This window comes from Gorilla gorilla, chromosome 13 (genome assembly GCF_029281585.2).
Source record: "Gorilla gorilla gorilla isolate KB3781 chromosome 13, NHGRI_mGorGor1-v2.1_pri, whole genome shotgun sequence".
Taxonomy (NCBI): domain Eukaryota; kingdom Metazoa; phylum Chordata; class Mammalia; order Primates; family Hominidae; genus Gorilla; species Gorilla gorilla.
In genome coordinates this window covers 133471762-133495457 of record NC_073237.2, presented here as the reverse complement: position 1 = coordinate 133495457, position 23696 = coordinate 133471762, and the positions used below count along the sequence as shown (strand labels likewise).

The window sequence follows — 23696 nt, the reverse complement described above, 5'->3', positions numbered from 1 at the left end:
CACCTCCCATGTGGACAGACCAAATGAAGACAGAGTGACCAGATCCCAGCTGGAAACACAGCAGAGGCAGGGGGACAGGGCTCTGGGAGCCAGGAGAGCAGCTGGAGGAGGTGTCCAGCCAGGGGAAGGAGGAGAGGAGAGCAAGAGGCAGAGGGAGCTGGTCACCAGATGGGGATCTGGGGACACAGGAGAAAGTGGCTTTGTCCTGCAGCAGGCAGGCCAGGCCAGACTGTCCCGAGGGACCAGAGGAGGAGCCAGCAGCGGTGGGGACAGAAAGGCCTCTGTGAGTGGGAAGCGCCCAGCTGGCTGGAGCCTACGATCCTCTTGGGGCCCTCCTGGTGGAAGAGAAGGGGGCCACAGGGTCACCTGTGCTTGCAGCCAGGGAACTAGAGGGGAAAAGTGGGATCTTTGGAGGGGGTGCCCCCCCCATTCTTACCCCACGAGGCTACCTGGGGACAGGTTTTTTTGTAGGGTGCCAGGCCCCGCCCTTTGGAGAGGTGGCCGGGGCAGCCAGCCACAGCTGGATCCGAGAAAGCGCCTGGCCGCGGCAGGAGGTTTGGTGGGGCTGGGGCGGGGCAGAAAGGAAGGTCTGCGAGGCCAGAGTGGAGCAGGAGCTGGGGGATCCGGTTCCGCCTGCCCAGGGCCTCCGCGCGCCTCCCAGGGCCACTCGGCAAGAAAAAAAAAAAAAAATCAAACCGCCTCTCAGCCTATCAGAGAGCAGATGAGACGGGCTCGGCCAATGGCCGCGGCGCATGTTAATGAGGGCTGACGCCGCGAGGAGGGCCCCATTCAAAAGTAGTCGCTATTGTCGCCGTGGGCTGAGCTCGCCGGGCCGGCCCCTCCGTGGGGCCGCGCTGGGACGCACGCGGGTGGACGAGGGGACCGAGCCCGGGCGCCCATGGCCGGGGCCGCCATGGCCGAGCGGGGCCGCGTGCCTCCCCCCGCACCCGCGCCCAGCACGGAGGGGCTGCCGCGCGCCTTCCTGCAGAGCCTGCGCACCCTGTTCGACATCCTGGACGACCGGCGGCGCGGCTGCGTGCACCTGCGCGAGATCGAGTCCCGCTGGCAGGGCACCGACGCGCGGGAGCTGCCCCGCGGGGTGCTGGAGGGCTTGCGCCAGGTGGCCCCGGCCAGCGGCTACCTGACCTTCGAGCGCTTCGTGGCCGGCCTGCGCACCTCCCTGCTGAGCGCCGACGGCGGCCCCCGGGACCCCACGCGCGCCCCGGCCCGGCCCGGGGATCAGCCGCCGCCGCCGCCGCAGCGCCTGGTCTTCGCGCCGGCCGACGAGCCGCGGACGGTCCTGGAGAGGAAGCCCCTGCCCCTGAGCGTGCGCGCCCCTCTGGCCGGTCCCAGCGCCGCCGCCCGCAGCCCGGAGCAGCTGTGCGCCCCGGCCGAGGCGGCGCCCTGCCCCGCGGAGCCCGAGCGGTCCCGGAGCGCGGCGCTGGAACCGAGCTCCAGCGCGGACGCAGGTGAGTTCCGAACGGCCCCCGGGAACCCTCGTAGCTCTCCCGGGCCCGGGCCAGAAACCGCAGTCCCACAGCTGCTGCCCGTGCATTTCACACGAGGGACGGGACCGGGAAGCGGCTTTTCGTGGACTCCGGATCCTGGAGGGCGCCTCGGCGGGTCTGGAGGGAAAGGGTTTCATGCCTGTCGCGGTGAGCCCAGGGGCTTAGGGAGGCAAGCCAGACCCTCTCCTGCCACAGCATAAGGCCACCAGGGCCGGGGGGTGGCAGGTGACTCAGAAAACCCACCGGGAGCCCAACCTGTACCAAGCCTGAGCTTGGGCTCTCCATCTCCAATACCCTTTCCGCACCTGGGGACACCTGGGCCCTCAGCCTCCTGTCTGTGGCTGCTCAGGCAGAAGTGCTTCCCTCTCAAAGAAAGGGTCCCACTTCTCAGTGTGACAGCTTAGCCAGGGGGGCTGGGCCCACTGACCCCACTGAGGCCTAGGCAGGCGGGGGCTGCTGCCGGTGGCCCAAGAGGACCTGGCCCTGTTGCCAGGATGGGCAGGGGCGTGGGTGGATCTCCTGCACCCCAGTGGGGCTGTACTATGGCAGATGCCATGGAGGGACATAGGCCGTAGTCCCTGGGGATGGCTGGCAGACTCCTCTCCTGCCTTCCGGTCCAGTTGGCAGTGATGGGAGATTGCTGAATGGTCCCCTGTCTCCCCCAACCCAGTGCCTGCCTTGGGAACAGGACCTGTATTATGGCTGGGGGTGGGGGGCCAAGCTCCCAGAGGGGCCCCAGGCCCCACAGCCCATTCAGCCTGTGCACCCGTTCTGCCAGGGGCAGGCCTGCCCACTGGCGGCTCCTGCCGGTCCCTGTGCTGCCTGCTGCTCTGCCACCCTCCCTGTACTGCTCCCCCACCTCAGCCATATTCTCCAGCCCTACAACTGGTGTTTGGAGCCACGGTGGCCCTGGCCTCCCTGGTGATCTGATCCAGCAGCCACACCAGGCTGGGGGACCCCTAGTTCTATGGTGAGGGAGGCTTCAGAGGGTAGCTGGTTCCAAATGCAGGGTCAGCATCATCCATGTGGCCATGCAGTTTGAAATCAGCCATGGGATTGCACGCCGTGGCCGGGCCTGGGGTTTGGAGGCCTAAGCCTGTGGTCCACCCCTGCTCTGCTCTGATGCCCCATGCGGCACTGGCTCACATACCACATCTCCCTGAAGGCCACATGGCTAGGGCTCTAGCTGTCACCCTCTCACAGGCAAACGGAGGGCCAGACAAATGGCGTGACATATTTGATTGACACAGCTGGCTTTTGGGGTGTCAAATCTGGAGCTCTGAGGTCACCCCAACTCCCAGAAAGCCTCCCAACACACACAGCCTTCCAAGCCCCCAGCCCAGATGTTCAGGGCCTCTTTCCTTGTTCCCACCTGGGACTGCGTGTTTGCTCCAGGCTGGCTGTGGCCCCGGAGGTGTGGCCTGCTGGCTCAGGGCCCTGGAGGGGCAGAGCTACCACCCCCACCTAGAGGCCATCTAGCTCAACACCCAGCATGCTGCTATCTGGGGACCCAGGAGCTGCTCTATGGACTCAACTGTACAGACCGGGCCCAGGTGTCCTGGGACTTCCTCTATGGCCTCCCTCTGTCTGTACCCTCTCTGCTCCCACCTCCTGAAGGGCTGTGTGCTCTTCCACTGTCTTGCCCCAGAGCTGCCAGCCGCTCAGCACCGCAGGCTGGAGTGCGAACTCGCGCCTGCCTGGAGCCAGGCTCTCTGCCGTGCCTACCTGGGCCCAATTCTTGCATCACTCCCTGACTCCTGTGGCCGGGTGCCAGGGACATGGCCTCTAAGGATGTGCCTGGTGCTGGGGCTACAGCTGGAGGCTGAAGGAGGATGCCCTCCTCCACACCTGTACCCACTTCTGTAGCCTGGGGAGGTGCACGTACTCCCTCACCAGGAAGCTGGGCCGGAGTGGCACCAACGCGATACTCCTGGCTGCCCCCAGGGGGAGCCCTCAAACAGACTTCAGAGCAGGGGTCTGTGAGCACCAGGACGTGCCTGACTTGTCAGTTGGGTGCACCGCCTGGCGTATCACACAAGCGGGACTTTTTATTTTTTTCTTTTTTTTTTGAGATGGAGTCTTGCTCTGTCGCCCAGACTGGAGTGCAGTGGCACGAATCTCAGCTCACTGCAACCTCCGCCTCCTGGGTTCAAGCGATCCTCCTGCTTCAGCCTCCCGAGTAGCTGGGATTACAGGTGCACGCCACCATGCCCTGCTAATTTTTGTATTTTTAGTAGAGACAGGGTTTCACCATATTGGCCACGCTGTTCTCAAACTCCTGACCTCATGATCTGCCCACCTTGGCCTCCCAAAGTGCTGGGATTACAGGTGTGAGCCACCGTGCCCAGCCACTTTTTTTTTTTTTTTTTTTTTTGAGACCGAGGTTTGCTCTTATTGCCCAGGCTGGAGTGCAGTGGCACGATTTTGGCTCACTACAACCTCCACCTCCCAGGTCCAAGCGATTCTTCTCAGCCCCCTGAGTAGCTGGGATTACAGACGTCCGCCACCACACCAGGCTAATTTTTGTATTTTTAGTAGAGACAGGGTTTCACCATGTTGGCTAGGCTGGTCTTGAACTCTTGACCTCAACTGATCCCCGCCCCCCGCCCCTCAGCTTCCCAAAGTGCTGGGATTACAGGTGTGAGTCACCATGCCCGGCAAGGGATCTTTTTTTTTTTTTTTTGAGACAAGGTTTTGCTGTGTTGCCCAGCCTGGAGTGCAGTGGCGCAATCTGGGCTCAGTGGAACCTCTGCCTCCCAGGCTCAAGCAATCCTCCTGCCTCAGGCTCCTGAGTAGCCGGGACCACAGGCGCGTGCCACTGCACCAGGCTAATTTTTGTGTTTCTAATAGAAATGGGGTATTGCCGGCCGGGCACAGTGGCTCACGCCTGTAATTCCAGCACTTTGGGAGGCTGAGGTGGGTGGATTACCTGAGGTCAGGAGTTCAGGACCAGCCTGGTCAACGTGGTGAAACCTCATCTCTACTAAAAAACACAAAAAGTAGCTGGGCATGGTAGTGGGTGTCTGTAATCCCAGCTATTCGGGAGGCTGAGACCGGAGAATCACTTGAACCTGGGAGGCGGAGGTTGCAGTGAGCCAAGATCATACCATTGCACTCCAGCCTGGGCAACAGGAACAAAACAATGTCTCAAAAAAAAAGGAAGAAATGGGGTTTTGCCATGTTGCCCAGGCTGGTCTCAAACTCCTGAGCTCAAGCGATCCACCCGCCTTGGTCCCCAAAAGTGCTGGGATTACAGGCGTGAGCCACTGTGCCCGTCCATGTGGGACTAACTTTCTATCAGAGTCACCATCCTGGGAAAAGTTAGGTTTCCATCATTCACACCCACATCTCCTGCTGCCTTGCAGGACCCCGTGCAGATGGGAGAGGTGTAGTCAGGACCAGAACCCCCCCGCCCACTCCTCCCTTACCCAGCCGCCTTGGAGACCCAGGGTGTGCCTGCGATGTTCTGGGCACTGGGTGTGCAGAAAAGAGCTGGACAAGGCCTCTGGCCCCAGAGAGCTCACGGACCGATGAGGGGGCAGGGTGTGTGTATGAGCAAACATGCAGGCTTGGCGGCACAGCCTCCCCAAGCCAGTGTGAGGAGCTGGAAAGGCGAGAGGGACCAAACTCCAGCCTGGCACAGAGGCTACACGTGGGCCATGCCAGGCTGGTGCCCGAGACCTCGAGGGTGGGCTGAGATGTGGAGGCCGCTGCACCTCAGCAGAGCCTGGCCAGGCAGGTCTGGAGGTGAGCCAGGCCCATGCCTCTCCACAACAGGTGCAGTGGCGTGCAGGGCCCTGGAGGCGGACTCAGGGGATGCCCGGCGGGCTCCCCGTGCCCGAGGGGAACGTCGGAGGCACACCATCACCAGCGGCGTGGACTGCGGCCTGGTGAGCAGGGACTGGGGCTCTGTGGGGCTCTGCATCTTGCCTGGAGGCTGGAGGCCGGGATGGGAGCAGGGGGGCCTTGAGCCTGGGGGAGTCCATGGCGGAAATACAGTCAGCTCTGGACATCTCTCTCCCTACCTGGGCTTGAATCCCCTGGAGGGATGGCCCAGGGTCAGGCAGAGGGAGGTCAAGAGGTCGTTTAGGGCAGCTATGGTGGCTGCCCAGCCCGCCTCACTGGCAAGCCAGTCTGGCTTCCCAGCTGTGTGCTCACCACAGGCAGACCTCAGGAGGGTGGGCTCAGCTGAAGGGTCAGTCACCCCTCCCCCAGGGAAGCCTGAGTGGAGGGGCTAAGGAAGGCCAAGACCCCTCAGCAGGAGGAACGGGGCTCCTGCTCCAAATGGGCCTATGGGGCTCACACATGCAGGTGTCAGCAGAAGCGTGCGTCCGTGCCTGTGTTTGCAGACGTGTACACGTGCTGCTGCATCTGTGCCTGTGGCCCTGGTGCCCACCCACAGGTGAGCTCATGCATGCGTGGACGTGTGCGTGCTCACTGGGGCCAGGCATTCCATGTAAATGCACGTATTGCAGCTGAAGCAGATGAAGGAGCTGGAGCTGGAGAAGGAGGTGCTGCTGCAGGGTTTGGAGATGATGGCGCGGGGCCGCGACTGGTACCAGCAGCAGCTGCAACGAGTGCAGGAGCGCCAGCGCCGCCTTGGCCAGAGCAGAGCCAGCGCCGTGAGTGCCACAGCCCTGTCCCCAGATCCCCACACATGGGGACCCCAGCTCACCCCAGGCACCCTTGGGCGTTATGGCTGCCCCTATTCCCGGACACACTGGCTGTCGATTCCACCCAGGATGCTGAGACATCCCTTTCTCCGCCTGTGGCTGCCCCACTCCTAGGGCCTAAGGTGTCTTGGGCAGACCTCCCACCTCAGCAATGCCCCTGGGACCCTCTAGGCTCTCTGCAGCATCAGGAGGCAGGAGAGCCACCTGTGGGAACCCCTATCAAGGCACCTTGCTGGCCCCGGCTGGACCTCCTCTCTGACTGCTTGTCCTCTGCTTTCTTCCCAGGACTTTGGGGCTGCAGGGAGCCCCCGCCCACTGGGGCGGCTACTGCCCAAGGTACAAGAGGTGGCCCGGTGCCTGGGGGAGCTGCTGGCTGCAGCCTGTGCCAGCCGGGTGAGTGTACCCCAAACCCCCACACCCACGCTGGGGCCCAGGCCAGTTTAGTGCTTCCCCGCCCTCGTCCAGGCCTGCCTAATCCTGCCCTCCCGCAGGCCCTGCCCCCGTCCTCCTCCGGGCCCCCCTGCCCTGCCCTGACGTCCACCTCGCCCCCGGTCTGGCAGCAGCAGACCATCCTCATGCTGAAAGAGCAGAACCGACTCCTCACCCAGGTAGGGCAGGCGCGGGAGGGGTGCAGGGGTGGGGGTGAGGCCCCGCAGGCCTTGACCAACTGTGCACCTGCCCAGGAGGTGACCGAGAAGAGTGAGCGCATCACGCAGCTGGAGCAGGAGAAGTCGGCGCTCATTAAGCAGCTGTTTGAGGCCCGCGCCCTGAGCCAGCAGGACGGGGGACCTCTGGATTCCACCTTCATCTAGTCCTTGTGGGCCACGCGGGCCCCCAGGGCCAGCCTGGCACTCAGCCCTTCGAGGGTGGGCGCCCCATCTCACCCGCCCTCTCTGGCTGGAGACCCCCGTCAGGCCCAGGCACAGTCCCGGAGTGGGCGCCTTCCTGCCGCCCTTGCCAGATGGGCTCCCCAGGCCTGCCCCCGGCTGGCCCCTGCACCGAGCGCTTGACTCCGTTTTGGCTCCTGGTGCTGACATGGGCTGGGGCTCTCTTGAGTCCGCATAGTCCGCAGCTACTACTGCCGCTGTCAGTGGACAGTGGGGTACCCCTCCATGAGTTAGCGCCCCGCCCCGTTTCCAGCGGTGCCGCCCTGGGTCCCATCTTCAGGGAAAGGCACTGCCCACGCCAGGCTGCACTTCCAACAACGGCCAGCAGAGGGCGCGGGGCGGCCCCGACGCGGGTCCAAGGGCAGCTTCCCCGCTCAACCAGGGCACCAGGACGAGGTGGCTGTAGCTCGGACGCACGGAAGTAGACGGAGGGGGTGGGGATGGCCCGTAAGCGGGGGGTGCCTGCCTGGCTGGGGAGCCCCAGGGATAGCGGTCGGACTTCAGGTTCTGGCCAACGCTGAGGGACTCTGGTTGCAGCGGATCGGCACGCCGGGTGGGCGAGAGCTTGGCCTGCATGTGCCTCCCACAGACCCTGGGGTGATGGCCTTCCTCCTCCTGGCCGGGACGCTGCCCCACGTTGAGTCCCACACAACAACCTGTGAGCCTGGCTCCCCAGGAGGGCCCCCAGACAGCTCCCAGACACGTCATAGGCAAAGCCTGTTCCCCCCACTCAGGATTTCCAAGGCCTGGGGTCCTGCTCACCCCCCTTTGCTCTCACGCCCAGCCTGTCCCCAGGTTTCAGCTGGGAGAGGCCACTTCCCTCAGCCAAGGAAAACGAGAACCCCCAGGGTACAGGAGGAGGCTGGGGCAGGTCCCCTTGGGTGTCACTCCCTCAGCCCCTGCCCAGGCCCACTCCCGCTGGTGCTGGAGTACGCACTGGTGGGGGGGCCCTGCTCAGCCCAACCTGGAGGGTCCCAGTGTCACCAGAACCAGGGGCACGGCAACAGCATCGATGGGTTCTGCAGCCCAGGGCCCCCGATGCGGGGTCAGCGTGTGTGGGGCGCAGGGCCCCCGATGCCGATGCGGCGTCAGTGCGTGTGGGGCGCAGGGCCCCCGATGCCGATGCGGGGTCAGTGTTTGTGAGGCGCAGGGCCCCCGATGTGGGGTAAGTGCGTGTGGGGCGCAAGGCCCCCGATGCCGATGCAGGGTCAGTGCGTGGGGGGCGCAGGGCCCCCTCGTGTCCAGGGCACTTTGGTACACTGTCCCACAAGGCACCTGTCTCAGAGGAGGGGCCCTGGCAGGCAGCGTGGCAACTCCCTTCCGGAGCCCAGCTCCATGCTAACCTGCCCACTGCAACCCCACAGAGCCATATTCCCTGCTGCACCTGGTCTGCAGGGGTGTCCCAGGACAGGCCCAAGTCAGCCCAGCATGCAGCTGCCCTCCTACCCTGAAGATGGGAGTGGGCTTTCCAGGGGACATAAGGATGCCAGGCCTGGACCTCCTGGGCAGGAAAGGGTGCAGGTCCTGACGGCCTGTGCCCCACAGCCCCAGCACCAGGTGGACTGCAGCGCAGTGGGTGGGCCAGTGGCAGCCAGGGAGAAGCCCCCCGTCAGCAGGCTGGGGTCTGCCCACCAGGGCCTCCCCACGTCTGCCTTTGAGCCTGCCATGCCCTGGGGGATCCTGGCATCTTTACTGGACTGGAAGCAGGAGACAGAACAGTGTCTGTCCCGGGGTGACTTCATCAGGAGACCGCCCACATAGAGCTGGACCCCGCAGCTGAAGCGGAAATGTGAGACAGGCTGGCACCTCCGGAAAAACTGCCTTTCAGCCTTGGTGTTCCGTGCAAGGTGAAAAAAAAAATAGGTCCTCCCAGTTTACAGCTTGAAATCAGGCTAGTGAGTGGCCCTGGAGACCACGAGGGGAGAATTTAAAGTGGCCCCGGCTGGCAGGGTCTAGGTGGCTGGCAGAGGCACATGCAGACCCTGCCTGGAGCCCGCCCTAGGGACGCTGGGCAGGTCAGTCTCCGTGCAGGATGTGAGCAGTGTCCCTGGGCTCTATCTGCGAGGTGCCAGTAGCATGTGCAGGTACATACACGTGCGTGCACACTGTGATGACACCCGGAAATGTCTCAGGACGTTGAAATGTGTCCTTGGGGGCAGAAGTGTCCCCGGTTGAGAATCTGCCCCAGAGGAACACACCCACACCAGGCCTCAGGATTTTGTGTTGATCAAGTTCCAAGGAAAAGGAACATCTCAGCCGGGCGTGCTGGCTCACGCCTGGAATCCCAGCACTTGAGGCCAGGAGTTCCAGACCAGCCTGGACAACGCAGTGAGAGACCCCATCTCTACAAAAAAAAAAAGAAAGAAAGAAAGAAAGAAAATGAGATCTCCAGGTTTAAAAATTCATAAACACCACAAGGAAACAATACACTATGAGACCCAGCAGAAGCAACAGATTGACTCTAGACCCAGATACTAGAATTATCAGAGAGAATATAAAGTAACAGTGTTTTATATATCTAAAGAAATAAAAGAGATTTCTGGAAACATGAACAAGGAGTGGTATTTATAGTTCCTTACTCCATAAAAAGCATGATCTCTTAATGCTATAAAGAAGACTAGGCTGGGCGCAGTGGCTCATGCTTGTGGTCCCAGCACTTTGGGAGGCTGAGGTGGGTGGATCACCCGAGGCCAGGAGTTTGAGACCAGCCTGGCCAACATGGTAACACCCCGTCTCTACTAAAAATACAAAAATTAGCCAGGCGTGGTGTCGGGTGCCTGTAGTCCCAGCTACTCGGGAGGCTGAGGCAGGAGAATTGCTTGAACCCAGGAGGCAGAGATTGCAGTGAGCTGAGATGGCACCACTGCACTCCAGCCTGGGCTACAGAATGAGACTCTGTCTCAAAAAAATAATATTAATAAAATAAACATTTATCGGTCGGGTGCAGTGGCTCACACCAGTAATCCCAGCCTTTTGTGAGGCAGAGGCGGGAGGGTTGCTTCAGCCCAGGAGTTTGAGGTCAGCCTGGGCAATACGGCAAAACCCTGACTCTACCAAAAACACAAAAATTAGCCAGATGTGGTGGCTCATGCCTGTGTTCCCAGTTACTGGGGCTGCTGAGGTGGGAGGATCACTTGAGCCCAGGAGTTTGAGGTTACCATGAGCTATGATTGTGCCACTGCACTCTAGCCTGAGTGACAGAGCAAGACCCTGTCTCAAAATAAATAAAAGAAAGAAAAGAGAGAATTTGAGAAAGCCCAGACTTTCGGATTTTTTTTTTTTTTTTTTTTTTTTTGAGATGGAGTCTCGCTCTGTCGCCCAGGCTGGAGTGCAGTGGCGCGATCTTGGCTCACTGCAAGCTCCACCTCCCAGGTTCACGCCATTCTCCTGCCTCAGCCTCCCGAGTAGCTGGGACTACAGGCGCCCGCCACCACGCCCGGCTAATTTTTTTGTATTTTTAGTAGAGACAGGGTTTCACCGTGTTAGCCAGGATGGTCTCGATCTCCTGACCTCATGATGTGCCTGTCTCAGCCTCCCAAAGTGCTGGGATTACAGGCGTGAGCCACCACACCCGGCCCAGACTTTTGGATATTAAAGCAGACACGTCTAAACAACTTATGTGTCGAATTTAAAAATTAGCTGGTGTGGTGGTGTGTGCCTGTAGTCCCAGCTACTCAGGAGGTGGAGGTGGGAGGACTGCTTGAGCCTGGGAGGTCAAGGCTGCTGTGGGCCAAGATTACATCACTGCCCTCCCGCCTGGGTGGTAGGGTGAGAACTTGTCTCAAACACACACACACCCCAATAGAGGTATAAATAGGTTTTCCTCTTTCATGAAAAGAATAGTAAAATAGGAAACAAACATGACAGAAACTTGGTTGAGAAAAAGTACCCAAAATATCTGGCTAGATTAATCAAGAAAAAAGAGATAAGGCACAAATAAATGATATGAGGAATAAAAAAGAGCAAAATAGTCACACATGCTGCAGCAGTTAAGCTGATTCTAAGAGGATATTTTAAATGAGATTATGCCAATTCGGCTGGAGTGGGTAACTTCCTAGAAAAATACAAAATCAGCCACATGGGCAGGCTTACGCCTGTAATCCCAGCACTTTGGGAAGCTGACGCGAGAGGACTGCCCGAGCCCAGGAGTTTGGAACCAGCCTGGGCAACACAGGGAGACCTTCCACCTCTACAAAAGATAAAAAAATTGGCTGTGTGTGGTGATGTGCCCCTGTGGTCCCACCTACTCGGGAGGCTGAAGTGGCAGGATCACGTGAGCTCAGGAGACGGAGGTTGCAGTGACCTGTGATTGCACCACGGCACTCCAGCCTGGGCAAGAGAGTGAGTCCCTGTCTCTAAAAATAATAATAACAAATCTCAAAAAACAAAAAAGAAAGAAAGAAAAGAAAAAAATACAAAATTGGCTCAGGAAGAATAGTTATAGCGGTCTGGCCCTGTAACTATCAAAGAAATGGAAACAGTACTGTAGAAGCCAGCACAGTGGCATATGCCTGTAGTCCCAGCTATTCCAGAGGCTGAGGTGGGAGGATTTTTGAAGCTCAGGAGGTTGAGTCTAGCTTGGGCAACATAGTAAGTCTGGTCTCTAACCCATCTCTTAAAGACAAAACAAACAAAAAACTTCCCACAGAAAAATCGGGCCTAGGTGTTTTTTTTTCAGGCAAGTTCTTTTTTTTTTTTTTTTTTTTTGAGACAGAGTCTCGCTCTTTCGCCCAGGCTGGAGTGCAGTGGCTCGATCTCGGCTCACTGCAAGCTCCTCCTCCTGGGTTCACGCCATTCTCCTGCCTCAGCCTCCCAAGTAGCTGGGACTACAGGCGCCCACCACCACGCCCGGCTAATTTTTTGTATTTTTACTAGAGACGGGGTTTCACCGTGTTAGCCAGGATGGTCTCAATCTCCTGACCTCGTGATCCACTCGCCTCGGCCTCCCAAAGTGCTGGGATTACAGGCGTGAGACACCGCGCCCGGCCTTTTCAGGCAAGTTCTACCATAAATTGCAGGAACAGATAATCCAAATATTACGCTAATTTAAAAAAAATTAAAGCAATTTTTTTGTTTGTTTGTTTTTGGTAGAGACGAGGTCTCACTATGTTGCCTAGGCCGGTCTCCCAAAGTACTGGGATTACAGGTCAGACCATCATGATATCAAAACCATAGAGGAGGCCAGGCACAGTGGCTCACACCTGTAATCCCAGCACTCTGGGAGGCCGAGGCAGGTGGATCACCTGAGGCCAGGAGTTTAAGACCAGCCTGGCCAACATGGGGAAACCCCGTCTCCACTAAAAATACAAAAATGAGCTGGGTGTGGTGGCACATGCCTGTAGTCCCAGCTACTCAGGAGGCTGACGCACAAGAATCCCTTGAGCACGGGAGGTAGAGGTTGCAGTGAGCTGAGATTGAGCCACAGTACTCTAGCCCGAGTGACATAGCAACACCTCGTCTCAAAAAAAAAAAAAAAAAAAGGCAAAGGGAAGCCAGCCATGGTGTGGACCTGTGGTCCCAGCTACTGCAGAGGCTGAGGCAGGAGGACCATTCGAGGCCAAGAGTTTGAGGCCACAATGAGCTATGATTGCACCACTGTAGTCCAGCCTGGGCAATAGAGCAAGACCCTGTTGCTAAAACAAACAAACCAAAGACCTGTTACCTACTTACAGGGAAGAGGCAGCAGGTGGCAGGGGAGGGGAGAGACTGTTACCAAAACACCAGGGGTTCAGTCCAGGTCCTGCTGTTCGCTGCACAGAAAGCCAATCACTGAGACCAGGAGCACTGCCAGGGGGAAGGCTTTAAGCCGGCCGCAGCCAAGGAGATGGGTGCTCAGTCTGAAATCCGTCTCCCTGACCCACTGAAATTAGGGGTTTATAGATCAGGGAAGCCACGTAACTAGGTGTGAGAAAACAGGAATTAGGGGCAGCTGAAGAAGAGGAGTTGGTCAACAGGAAGCTGGTGGTTGGCCAGGCAATCTTGACAGCTGGGGGGTCTGGCGTCTCATTGTCAAGATACCGTGATCTGGTGAGTTTTAGCTCTTTCATTCTATCTGGGGGCCTCATGGTTGGTTTTCTGAGAAAGGAACTCAAATAGGACAAATGTCACTTTCTCAAATTTTAAGACTAGGAGGATCAATTTCTGTGTTTATTCAAAGAAACCATAAACATCAGTTCCATGGGACAGTTGAGCTGGTTTCAAAATCAAAGAAGGCCAAAGCCAGGTGGGGTGTGGCACACACCTCTAGTCCCCAGCTACTCAGGAGGACTGCTTGAGGCCAGGAATTTACCAGCCTGGGCAACACAGTGAGGCCCGGTCTCTAATAAAAGGAGATGGGGGGGCTGGGTTTGGTGGCTCACGCCTATAATCTCAGCACTTTGAGGGGCTGAGGCAGGTGGATCACTTGAGGTCAGGAGTTCGAGATCAGACTGGCCAACATGGCAAAACCCCGTCTCTATCAAAAATACAAAAATTAGGCTGGGCACGGTGGCTCATGCCTGTAATCCTAGCACTTTGGGAGGCCGAGATGGGCGGATGCTCAGGAGTTTGAGACCAGCCTGGGAGCAACACAGTGAGACCCCGTCTCTATTAGAAAGCAAAAAAATTAGCCTGGTGGCACACGGCTATAGTCCCAGCTATTTGGGAGGCTGAGTCAGAAGAATTGCTTGAACCAGGAGGCGGAGATTGCAGTGAGCCGAGATCACATCACTGCACTCCAGCCTGGGCAACAGAGGAAGAGAGTCTGTCTCAAAGTAAATAAATAAAATAAGATAAGATAAAATAAAATAAAATGCTCACAGTGCCAGCTAGAGCCATCGTTCAGAAAAGAATTTGGCACTTGCTAGAGAAGCAGAACACACACTTGCCTGACAACCAGCAGTTGGGTTCCGGGATGCTCCCCAGAGAAGTGCTCGCAAGAGCACACATGCGGCCGGCGCGGCGGCTCACACCTGTCACCCCAGCAGTGTGGGAGGCCGAGGCAGGCAGAGAGGCCGGGCGCGGTGGCTCACACCTGTCACCCCAGCACTGTGGGAGGCCGAGGCAGGCGGAGAGGCCGGGCGCGGTGGCTCACACCTGTCATCCCAGCACTTTGGGAGGCCGAGGCGGGTGGGTCGCCTGAGGTCAGGAGTTTGAGACCAGCCTGACCAATATGGTGAAACCCTGTCTCTACTAAAAATACAAAATTAGTGGGGAATAGTTATAGGCGCCTGTAATCCGAGTTGCTCAGGAGGCTGAGGCGGGAAATCGCTTGAACCCAGGAGGTGGAGGTTGCAGTGAGCTGAGATCGCGCCACTGCACTCCAGCCTGAGCCACAGGGCCAGACTCCACCTCAAATAAAAAATAAAATTAAAAAAAAGAGCGTATATGTGCAGAGCAGCAATCTCAGCAAAGCCTAAAGCCAGACACTGTGTGTTCACCAGCTGCAGCGACACGCCGTCTGCATGTTCTCGCTCACAGGATGGAACACAGCAAGGAACAAACGAGCCACACCTTTCAGTGTCAACAGGGTGAATCCCAAACGTGTAACGTGAGTGAAAGAAGCAAGTCCCAGAACAGCACGTCCAGCACATCAGAGACCACCGATGGGGTCCTGCTGCCACCCTGGCGTTGCTCTTACCAACTGTGCATATGTGCACCTCCCATTCTGTTGTGTCTCCGACCTCGAACAGGACAGCACAGGCTTCCCCGCCTCCCGTGGGCCTTTGCAAAGTCTGCTCTCCCCAGGCCAGTAGGTGCCCTCCCCACGGGGCTCCCTGTGCATGCATGAAGCCTGGCGTGCTTTGGGCCCCCAGGAGTACTACTCAGCAAGCATTTGTTGAATGACTTAATGAGCACCTGCAGAAAGGGAGCAGTGAGTGAAAGGCCTTTCACAATTAAACCATCAAGGTGTTTCAGCCACAGCACAAGTTTCTTTTTTTTTTTCTTTTGAGATGGAATCTCGCTCTGTCGTCCAGGCTGGAGTGCAGAGGTGCAGTCTCAGCTCACTGCAACCTCCGCCTCCCAGGTTCAAGCGATTCTCTTGCCTCAGCCTCCCAAGTAGCTGGAATTACAGGTGTCTGCCACTACAGCCGACTAATATATATATATTTTTTTGACTCGCTCTGTCACCCAGGCTGGAGTGCAGTGGCGCGATCTCGGCTCACTGCAAGCTCCGCCTCCCGGGTTCACACCATTCTCCTGCTTCAGCCTCCCGAGTAGCTGGGACTACAGGTGCCCGCCACCACGCCCGACTAATTTTTTGTATTTTTAGTAGAGACGGCGTTTCACTGCGTTAGCCAGGATGGTCTCAATCTCCTGACCTGATGATCCGCCCGCCTCAGCCTTCCAAAGTGCTGGGATTACAGGAGTGAGCCACCGCGCCCGGCCCACAACCGGCTAATTTTTGTATTTCTACTAGAGACGGCGTTTCAACATATTGGCCAGGCTGGTCTTGAACTCCTGACCTTAAGTGATCCACCTGCCTCAGCTTCCCAAAGTGCTGGAATTACAGACGTGAGCCACACAGCACAAGCTTCTGATGTGGAGACTGAGGCAGGGCAGCCAAGATGTCAGCAGGCCTCAGGAAAGCCCCCTCCCTGGGAGGTCTGAGCTCTGCGTGGGAGGGAGGCTCTGAGTTCCCTCCCCCAGGGGTTCTCCCCTAACCTCTCTGCATCCGCATGTTCCCAGCTCAGCCGGGGTCACGTGCAGCACATCTGGAGGCCCCGTCCCCGAGAGGGTCCTGGAAGCCGAGGGCTGCTCCATCCAGAGGCCCCTCCACCCCTTCAGCTTCTGCCAGCTTCCCTCTGACGCTCTCCCAAGTCTGCCTTCCAGGGTCCCTGAGTCCATGCCAGGAAGGGGCGTTCCCCCGCCCTCACTCCGTCTCAAAGAGAGCTCAGCCTCAGCCTTTGTCCTGGCCGCTCTGGGCTCTCTGCTTCTCCCTCCGCAGGCGAAGCTGGGCACTCGGCCATGAGACTGTCTCCCCGGGACAGAGTCCAGCTCCCCTCTCCCTCCCCATCCTCTCAGGCCTGGCAGACCTCCCACTCCCTGGCTTGAGCTTTTTGTCCATGAAAAGAGTCCAGAACACCAGGAAGCCCCGCTGGGCCTGGAGGGAAGCGGGGTACCGCAGGCCAGCGGGGGTCGCAGCACCCTGCCTCTGGGCAGCCTTTGTTCCTTCCTTTTCAGGCATGATGTGCACTGTGCGTGCCTCTCCCTCCTCTGGGCGGTCAGGGGTGGAAGAAAGGCCTGGGGTGGGTGGGGGGAAACTGGGGCCTGGGGCCTGGAGCTTAGCACCGGCAACACCCAGAGATTGCCTGCTGGAGCCCCGCCAGGCTGGGCTGTGAGGCTGAGGCAGCAGAGAGGCTTCCTAGGGTTCCCACCCCTCCCTTTGGGGTCCTGAGCTGGAAGAAAGATGCCTTTGCTGGGCCTGTGGCGCCAGACCCTCAGCCCAGGCAGCAATCCCAGCACAATTGTCGCTGCCCGTTCCAGAAGGCCGGGCATGGTCTGGACCCTGCCCCATGGGGCTGCCCTTTGGGCCCCAGCAGCCTGCACTCCCTGGTGGCCTTGCCTCGTGGCTCCCTGACGCTGTGTGGCTGGAATTATTGGGACAAGAATTCCCACTTTGCAGCAGGCGCGAAGGGGGCGGCCCCTGGCCGGGCTGGGATGCGGGGCCTGTGAGGCTGCAGAGCCGAAAGGCCAGCCATGTCGTGGGAAGGAGGGGCAGGGCTTGCGTCTGGGGCCAGCTGCGCTTCGCCTGCCCCAGCCGTCCCCAGAAGCCTGTTGCTGACCTGCACCCCAAGCCTGGCCTGGGGACCCTCTTCCTTGACTTTCAGGCCACGTAGAGGCCCCACCTGTTTCCGTCCTGGGGAAGCCTCCTCTGGCCTCCGCAGCCCAAGCCTCTGTGCCCCTCAGGCCGAGGGGGCAGCAGGCGCGGCCGAGGCCCTGGGCTGGGAGGTATGGACCTTTGGCCCGGTCTGTGCTGCTTTTCTTCTGTTTCTCGGCTCGGTGTGACCTGGGCCGTCCCTCCCCTTCCCCGCTCCTGCGTCCTCACCTTCACCTCAGTACAGGGCCCAGGTGAGGTGGATCTGACTGGGCCTCAAGGGTAGGTCCGGCCTGGGTCAGCTGCGTGTCTCTGGAGCTGACCTGCGCTGGCTCAGCGCCGCAGGCTGGCGGATCCTTGCTGGCAGGGAGGGCATCCCGCAGGCCAGCCTGGTCCTCACCAGCCCTGGGAGTTGGCGCTCAGGGCGCTGCTCCACAAACAGGTGCTGACCCTCGGCTTCCTCCTGAGTCCCCAGCCCGGGCCCCGCGTGGCTCCGCAGCCGACAGTGCCTCATTCCTGCAAGCGAGTCTGGCCTCCTTTCCCGGGCCCGGGAAAAGCGCGGCTCTGCAGCACGGGACCCTCCGAGCCAGCCTCGCCCGCCCACCCCCACGCCAGGTCTCCTGCCTCCAGGGCCGGGGGATCCCCTTGCTGAGTGGGCGGGAAGGGGAAGGTGGGCCATAGCCGCGGGGCGCGCGGGCTGAGACCCGGGAGCGGGGGAGCGGTGCTGGTGACTCAGCCGCGCCCGCGTCTCTCACCTGCGCGGGCCAGACGGCGGAAGCTTGGGAGCAGAGGCGAAACCTGTCCGCCCGTGGGCGTGGCCGGTGATGGGCGGGCCCGCCCGGCCTCCCGCCCTTCGTCCCGCCCCGGGGCCCCTACCCCGCGGTCCCGCGGCCCCGCCCGCCTCCGCCTCCGGCTCCCCGCACTCTCCGGGTCCACGCGTCGTCCTCCCGCGCGCCCGCCCGCCCATGGCCGGGAAGGTGCGGTCACTGCTGCCGCCGCTGCTGCTGGCCGCCGCGGGCCTCGCCGGCCTCCTACTGCTGTGCGTCCCCACCCGCGACGTCCGGGAGCCGCCCGCCCTCAAGGTGCGCGCCCGGGCACCCAGCGCACGTCTGGGGAGCAGCGGGCCGGGCTTGGAGTCGGGTAGGGGGTGCGCGGCTGGGAGCCTGAGCAGGATCAGCCCGGGACCCCCACCGTGCTCTGCTCCTGGCTGGCTGGGTGGGGTCCCGGGTTCCGCGCTCTGCGCTCCCCGACCGGGTACACGGAGGGCGGGGGGGCGGCGGTGGCGCTTCCAGGGCGACGCGGTGCTGAAGGAACAAGTCCCGGGAATTCCGCGCCCGCCGCCGAGTCCGTCAACGCAGCCCAGGGGCTGTGTCCCCGCTCCCGGGATGCAGCCCAGCGATGCCCCCTGGGTGCTGCCGGACGCCCGCCCCCAGGCCTGTGCGGGCCCCCAGGGGCACTCCGGGCCACTTCTGCCCTGTGCCGCCGCCCCGGAGGGTGCGGTTAGAGCCACATCGACTGGGTATTCAGCCCAGATGGGGATCCACAAGCCCCAGGACCCAGGGCCCCCGCCAGGACACGAGGGTGGCCCAGAAAGAGAGGAGGGCTTGACCAGAGCAGCCCTGGCCGGTCCTCAAAAGGTTGGAGCAGGCTAGCCTGGATCTCCACTCCAGCAGCCCCAGGGACCTCCTGACCGGCCCCTTTAACCCTTTATTGGGCTTGTAGGGGGGTGGGGTGGAGAGCCAAGTCCCCCAGCCCCATAGGGAGTCAGAAGCAGGGAGCTCTCCGGCCCTGCAGGACGGCCACGTGGCGGTGCACGCGCTGACCTGTTGATGCTCTGGGCTCTGGGGAAGCCTTGGTCAGCATGGACTGGTGCGGCCCTCTCGGAGGCTGGAATTGGCGCCCGGGCCTGGGAGGCTGGTCCCCAGCTTTCCAGGTGGATCCAGGATGCTGGGGCAGGAGCTGGAAAAGGGCATTTACAAGCTCATGCCACTCAGGTCTGCAGGAAGGCCCACCCAGCACCCCCAACAAGGCAGGGCCAGCCTCTCTCTCTGGCCCTGGCTTGGAGGCCTAGGGAGAGTGTCTTTAGAGCCGACCTGGCTCTGAGGCCCACGGCCAGCCTCGGCGGGCTTTCTTCACCTGGGGCCCTGCCTCCTGCATCCTCAGGTTGGGCTGCAGTCAGAGGAGCTGGAAGGAGACAGAGGAGGAAGGAAGAGGGGAGGAAGGAAGAGGGACTCTAGGGAGCTCCTCCTGCAGAGGAGCTTCCTCTCCCTGAGCCTGGGAAACTTGTGCCCCAGGGAAAAGTCCCTGGGGACCCTCTGTCCCTCTGTCCCTGACTCAGTCCCTCAGTCTGCCCTTGCCAGGAAGGCTGCTGCCCAGACCCTGGCATGCTGGCTTCAGGTAGTCAGGAGGGAAGAGTCACCTCCCCCCCACCTCCCTGTTCTCCTTCCAACCACGGCGTCAGAGGAGGCCCTGGCCTCCTCTGAGCTTCAGCATGAGGCTTGGCACATGACGGGGTGGGGGGGGGCAGTGGCAAACTGGAGGAACCCAACTTCACGTTTGGTGTCAGGGTGTCAGGGCCCCCGGACACCCCAGGCGGACTCCCTCCCCCTCCCCCCAGTATGGCATCGTCCTGGACGCTGGTTCTTCACACACGTCCATGTTTATCTACAAGTGGCCGGCAGACAAGGAGAACGACACAGGCATTGTGGGCCAGCATAGCTCCTGTGATGTTCCAGGTGAGGCCCAGCCCAGCCCAGCCCAGCCAGGACACCCACTCACTGCAGGGTCTCTGGGGCCCTCTCCAGCCTTAGCCGGTGCAGGTCCTTCTGCTTAGTGTTGGGTGGGGCTCACTCCAGGCAGAAGCCCTGGAAAGAGAGAGGCTGGTCCCCCTGCGCCTGAGTGGAGCCAGGAGTCGCTTGCATTCTAGAAAGGAAGCCTAGGCAGCAGGTGGGGAGGTTTGGGCCTCGCCGGGCCCAGTATTGGCTTCTGTGCCCCAGATGGAGCAGGAGGAGGTCTGGGGGCCTGGCGGACACACCCAGGCAGGCCTCAGGAGGCCAACCTGGGTTGACCATGCCCAGGGCTTTGTCCTAGCGCCTGCACCCACACCCTCTCAGCAGGCAGCAGCCTTGGTCTCGGGGTGGCACCTGGGCCCCTTTGTCTCCAACCTGGGCGTTTCTGGGGGCTTAAGCTGGGAAGGTGTGCCACCTGGTCTGGGAGCCCATGGCCCCCACCCCCACCCTCACTCTCCTGGCCTACGGCCCACCTACGGGCTGCCTATGAGGCATAGGCTCATCTCTCTGCCTCCCTCTAGGTGGGGGCATCTCCAGCTATGCAGACAACCCTTCTGGGGCCGGCCAGAGTCTTGTTGGATGCCTTGAACAGGCGCTTCAGGATGTGCCCAAAGAGAGACATGCGGGCACACCCCTCTACCTGGGAGCCACAGCGGGTATGCGCCTGCTCAAGTGAGTGTGCCTGTGCCCTGGCCCTGTCCCCATGATAGCCTTTGGCTGTGACCCCTTGCAGGGCGGACCCCGAGCACCCCTACAGCAGACTCACAGCCACCTGGGGAGAAGGCCTCTTGGAGTTCTCTGTGTTTTGCAGCCTGACCAATCCAGAGGCCTCGACCAGTGTACTCACGGCAGTGACTCACACACTGACCCAGTACCCCTTTGACTTCCGGGGTGCACACATCCTCTCGGGCCAGGAAGAGGGGGTGTTTGGCTGGGTGACTGCCAACTACCTGCTGGAGAACTTCATCAAGGTGGGCCCAGCAGCCAGCCAAAGAGCCAGGGGGCATGGGCGCCCTCGGCCCCTGGTTGACCCCACACTCCCCTCTCCACAGTACGGCTGGGTGGGCCGGTGGTTCCGGCCATGGAAGGGGACACTGGGGGCCATGGACCTGGGGGGTGCCTCTACCCAGATCACCTTTGAGACAACCAGTCCAGCTGAGGACAGAGCCAGCGAGGTCCAGCTGCATCTCTACGGCCAGCACTACCGAGTCTACACCCACAGCTTCCTCTGCTATGGCCGTGACCAGGTCCTCCAGAGGCTGTTGGCCAGCGCCCTCCAGGTGCCTCTCCACCCTGGCTCACCTGCACTGCACTGTTCCCTCCTGGAGCAGAGCCTGGACAGCCACTGTGCTGTGGAAGGCTTCTCCAGGCTGGGCTTTAATTGGCTGGAAAGACAGGTGGGAGGGTCAGAGCATGAGCAAAGGCCCAGTGGCTGGGCTGGGCCTGGAGAAGGGAGGGCCAGGGATGGCTCTCAGAGGGAGCCTGGTCAGGGGCGTTGGGATCTGTCAAGCAGGCAGTGGGGAGCCATGGATTGCCCCTGAGCACAAAAGTGAAGTTGCCAGAGTGAGACCTGTGGGAGGTTCGTCAGGCTGGTCCTCTGGAGTGGTGGTGGTGCCACCCTGTCACGCTGGTGATTCCCCCAGACCCACGGCTCCCACCCCTGCTGGCCGAGGGGCTTTTCCACCCAAGTGCTGCTCGGGGATGTGTACCAGTCACCATGCACCATGGCCCAGCGGCCCCAGACCTTCAACAGCAGTGCCAGGGTCAGCCTGTCAGGGAGCAGTGACCCCCACCTCTGCCGAGATCTGGTTTCTGGGCTCTTCAGCTTCTCCTCCTGCTCCTTCTCCCGATGCTCTTTCAATGGGGTCTTCCAGCCCCCAGTGGCTGGGAACTTTGTCGTGAGTAAGGGCAGGCGGGTGGCTGGGAACTCTGTCGTGGGTAAGGGCAGGCGGGTGGCTGGGAACTTTGTCGTGGGTAGGGGCAGGCGGGTGGCTGGGAACTCTGTCGTGGGTAAGGGCAGGCGGGTGGCTGGGAACTCTGTCGTGAGTAGGGACAGGCGGGTGGCGGCAGGTGCTCTGAGCCGCTGGGGTCCGGTCACAGTGTGACTGCGCCTCCTACAGGCCTTCTCTGCCTTCTTCTACACTGTGGACTTTTTGCGGACTTCGATGGGGCTGCCCGTGGCCACCCTGCAGCAGCTGGAGGCAGCCGCAGTGAATGTCTGCAACCAGACCTGGGCTCAGGTGAGCCCCGCTCCCACTCCTTCAGGGCTGTGCGGAAGGGCTCAGCCTCCGCCTCCGCATGCCTCCCCAGCCCTGCATGGACAGGCCTCTCGGAGCACCTGCTGCAGTGGGGGCGATGGCAGGCATTCGGCTGACTCCAGAGGTGGCGTGGCTGTGGCTGGGAGGCTGTGAACAAGTCGGGCGGGTTGGAGAAGCTTCGCCAGGCCCGACCCTCATCCCAGATCTGGAGGGCAGGGGGAGGCCGGTGCCCAGGTTTCTGGCTTCTGCCACTGGTCCCCTCCATGGTACCACACAAGGGAAGATGGAAGTGGGGCTGGGCACGGGGAGTGTGCCCACCGGAGACTCCAAGAGAAACGTACAAGTCGTCCCAGGACCCGGGTGGTGAGCGAGGCCCCATTTTGTCCTCCCAGGGCCTAGTCTCAGACAGACTGGGGTGAGGGAGGTGGGGACAGGCGGCGAGCCAGCGGGCAGACTCAGGCCTGGAGCTCGTCCTGTTCCCCTGGCCACACACCAAGGTGTTGCTGCCTCCTGCTCCCTGGTGGCCATGCCTGCTGTCCCTCCTCACTGGCCTTCCAGGCATGGGCGCTGGCTGGGGAGGGATGGAAGCGTGCCCTGCCGGGGGTGCCCCTCGGACTCGGTCTTGCCATTCGTGTCCGGGCCTGTGTGGTGGTCTCTGGCCTCGCACGGCCCGTGTGTGTCTGGGGAGAGGTGAAGCACGCCGCCGGCCCCCTCTCCCCATGGGGCCGAGACCTCCTGGTGGTCGCCTGCCTGACGGTGTCCCGCCCGCGTCCCAGCTGCAAGCTCGGGTGCCAGGGCAACGGGCCCGCCTGGCCGACTACTGCGCCGGGGCCATGTTCGTGCAGCAGCTGCTGAGTCGCGGCTACGGCTTCGACGAGCGCTCCTTCGGCGGCGTGATCTTCCAGAAGAAGGTGGGCGGGGGCGGGGCGGGACGGGGCCGGCCTTGCGGGGCGGGGCCTCTCGGGAGCTGAGGCCACGCCCTTCGCCGCAGGCCGCGGACACTGCAGTGGGCTGGGCGCTCGGCTACATGCTGAACCTGACCAACCTGATCCCCGCCGACCCGCCGGGGCTGCGCAAGGGCACAGACTTCAGCTCCTGGGTCGTCCTCCTGCTGCTCTTCGCCTCCGCGCTCCTGGCTGCGCTTGTCCTGCTGCTGCGTCAGGTGCACTCCGCCAAGCTGCCAAGCACCATTTAGGGGCCGACGGGGGCAGCTGCCCCATCCCTCCCCCAACCCCTGTATCCCCACCCCGTACTCCCACCCCTCCGACAACCGCTGTACCCCCCACCCCTCCGACAACCGCTGTACCCCCCACCCCTGTATCCCCCCACCCCTCCACTCACCCCTCTCCCAACCTCTCTCCCCACCCCTGTATCCTGCGTTCCTCCACCCACCCTCTATCCCCCACCGCTCCACCCCACCACTGTATTCTCCATCCTTCCACCCCACCCTCAGCGTCTCTGCCCCTAAGGCAGCCCAGGAAATGGGAACTGAGACTCTGGTACCCGCAGGAGCCTGGGTGGGCAAAAAGCGCTCAATCCATCTCCTTGAACCCCCCCAGCCTGCTTCAGCCTGGGCATCACTGCAGGCCCCGTGCTCCTCCTCCTCCTCCTCAGGGCTGGGTCTCCAGAGAGTGGGGCCTTGGTCCTGAGAATCAGCCCTTAGAGGCTCCCTCTGTGGAGTCTGGGTCTGTACTGGGGAGGGTCACAGCCCACGGGCTGGCAGCCAGCCCAGCACCTACTTGTAAAAATTTTGTAATAAAAAGTTTTTCCTAGAGACGTGAAAGG

At 61.1% G+C, this 23696-nt stretch overlaps 2 protein-coding genes across 4 annotated transcripts; both read left to right on the top strand.

Moving 5' to 3' along the window:
• The first annotated feature begins 783 nt into the window (after positions 1-783).
• On the top strand, positions 784-9614 carry SAPCD2 (suppressor APC domain containing 2). Of its 2 annotated transcripts, XM_031014910.3 has the most exons (6): positions 784-1469; positions 5286-5398; positions 5984-6130; positions 6467-6574; positions 6673-6789; positions 6865-9614. In XM_031014910.3, the coding sequence occupies exons 1-6, from the start codon at positions 899-901 to the stop codon at positions 6991-6993; spliced, it is 1185 nt and encodes a 394-aa protein (XP_030870770.1). In that variant the 5' UTR covers positions 784-898; the 3' UTR covers positions 6994-9614. The 2 variants fall into 2 exon arrangements, with proteins under 2 accessions (XP_030870770.1, XP_055206202.1); XM_055350227.2 differs by lacking the exon at positions 6673-6789.
• A 7970-nt stretch (positions 9615-17584) lies between these two features.
• Positions 17585-23685, top strand: ENTPD2 (ectonucleoside triphosphate diphosphohydrolase 2). Of its 2 annotated transcripts, XM_004048917.5 has the most exons (9): positions 17587-17946; positions 19482-19599; positions 20175-20325; positions 20465-20624; positions 20706-20933; positions 21297-21551; positions 21774-21893; positions 22688-22822; positions 22903-23685. In XM_004048917.5, exons 1-9 carry the CDS (start codon positions 17689-17691, stop codon positions 23104-23106), a joined length of 1629 nt encoding a protein of 542 aa, XP_004048965.2. In that variant the 5' UTR covers positions 17587-17688; the 3' UTR covers positions 23107-23685. The 2 variants fall into 2 exon arrangements, with proteins under 2 accessions (XP_055206200.1, XP_004048965.2); XM_055350225.2 differs by lacking the exon at positions 22688-22822 and having other exon boundaries at positions 17585-17946.
• Positions 23686-23696: the final 11 nt, after the last annotated feature.

Coding starts and splice junctions, on each gene's coding strand:
- SAPCD2 (XM_031014910.3), top strand. CDS start 899: ATGGCCGGGGCCGCCATGGCCGAGCGGGGCCGCGTGCCTCCCCCCGCA. Junction 6,131..6,466: donor GCCAGAGCAGAGCCAGCGCC/GTGAGTGCCACA, acceptor CTTTCTTCCCAG/GACTTTGGGGCTGCAGGGAG. Junction 6,575..6,672: donor CTGCAGCCTGTGCCAGCCGG/GTGAGTGTACCC, acceptor GCCCTCCCGCAG/GCCCTGCCCCCGTCCTCCTC.
- ENTPD2 (XM_004048917.5), top strand. CDS start 17,689: ATGGGCGGGCCCGCCCGGCCTCCCGCCCTTCGTCCCGCCCCGGGGCCC. Junction 20,625..20,705: donor TGCTGGAGAACTTCATCAAG/GTGGGCCCAGCA, acceptor CCCTCTCCACAG/TACGGCTGGGTGGGCCGGTG. Junction 21,552..21,773: donor CAGTGGCTGGGAACTTTGTC/GTGAGTAAGGGC, acceptor CGCCTCCTACAG/GCCTTCTCTGCCTTCTTCTA.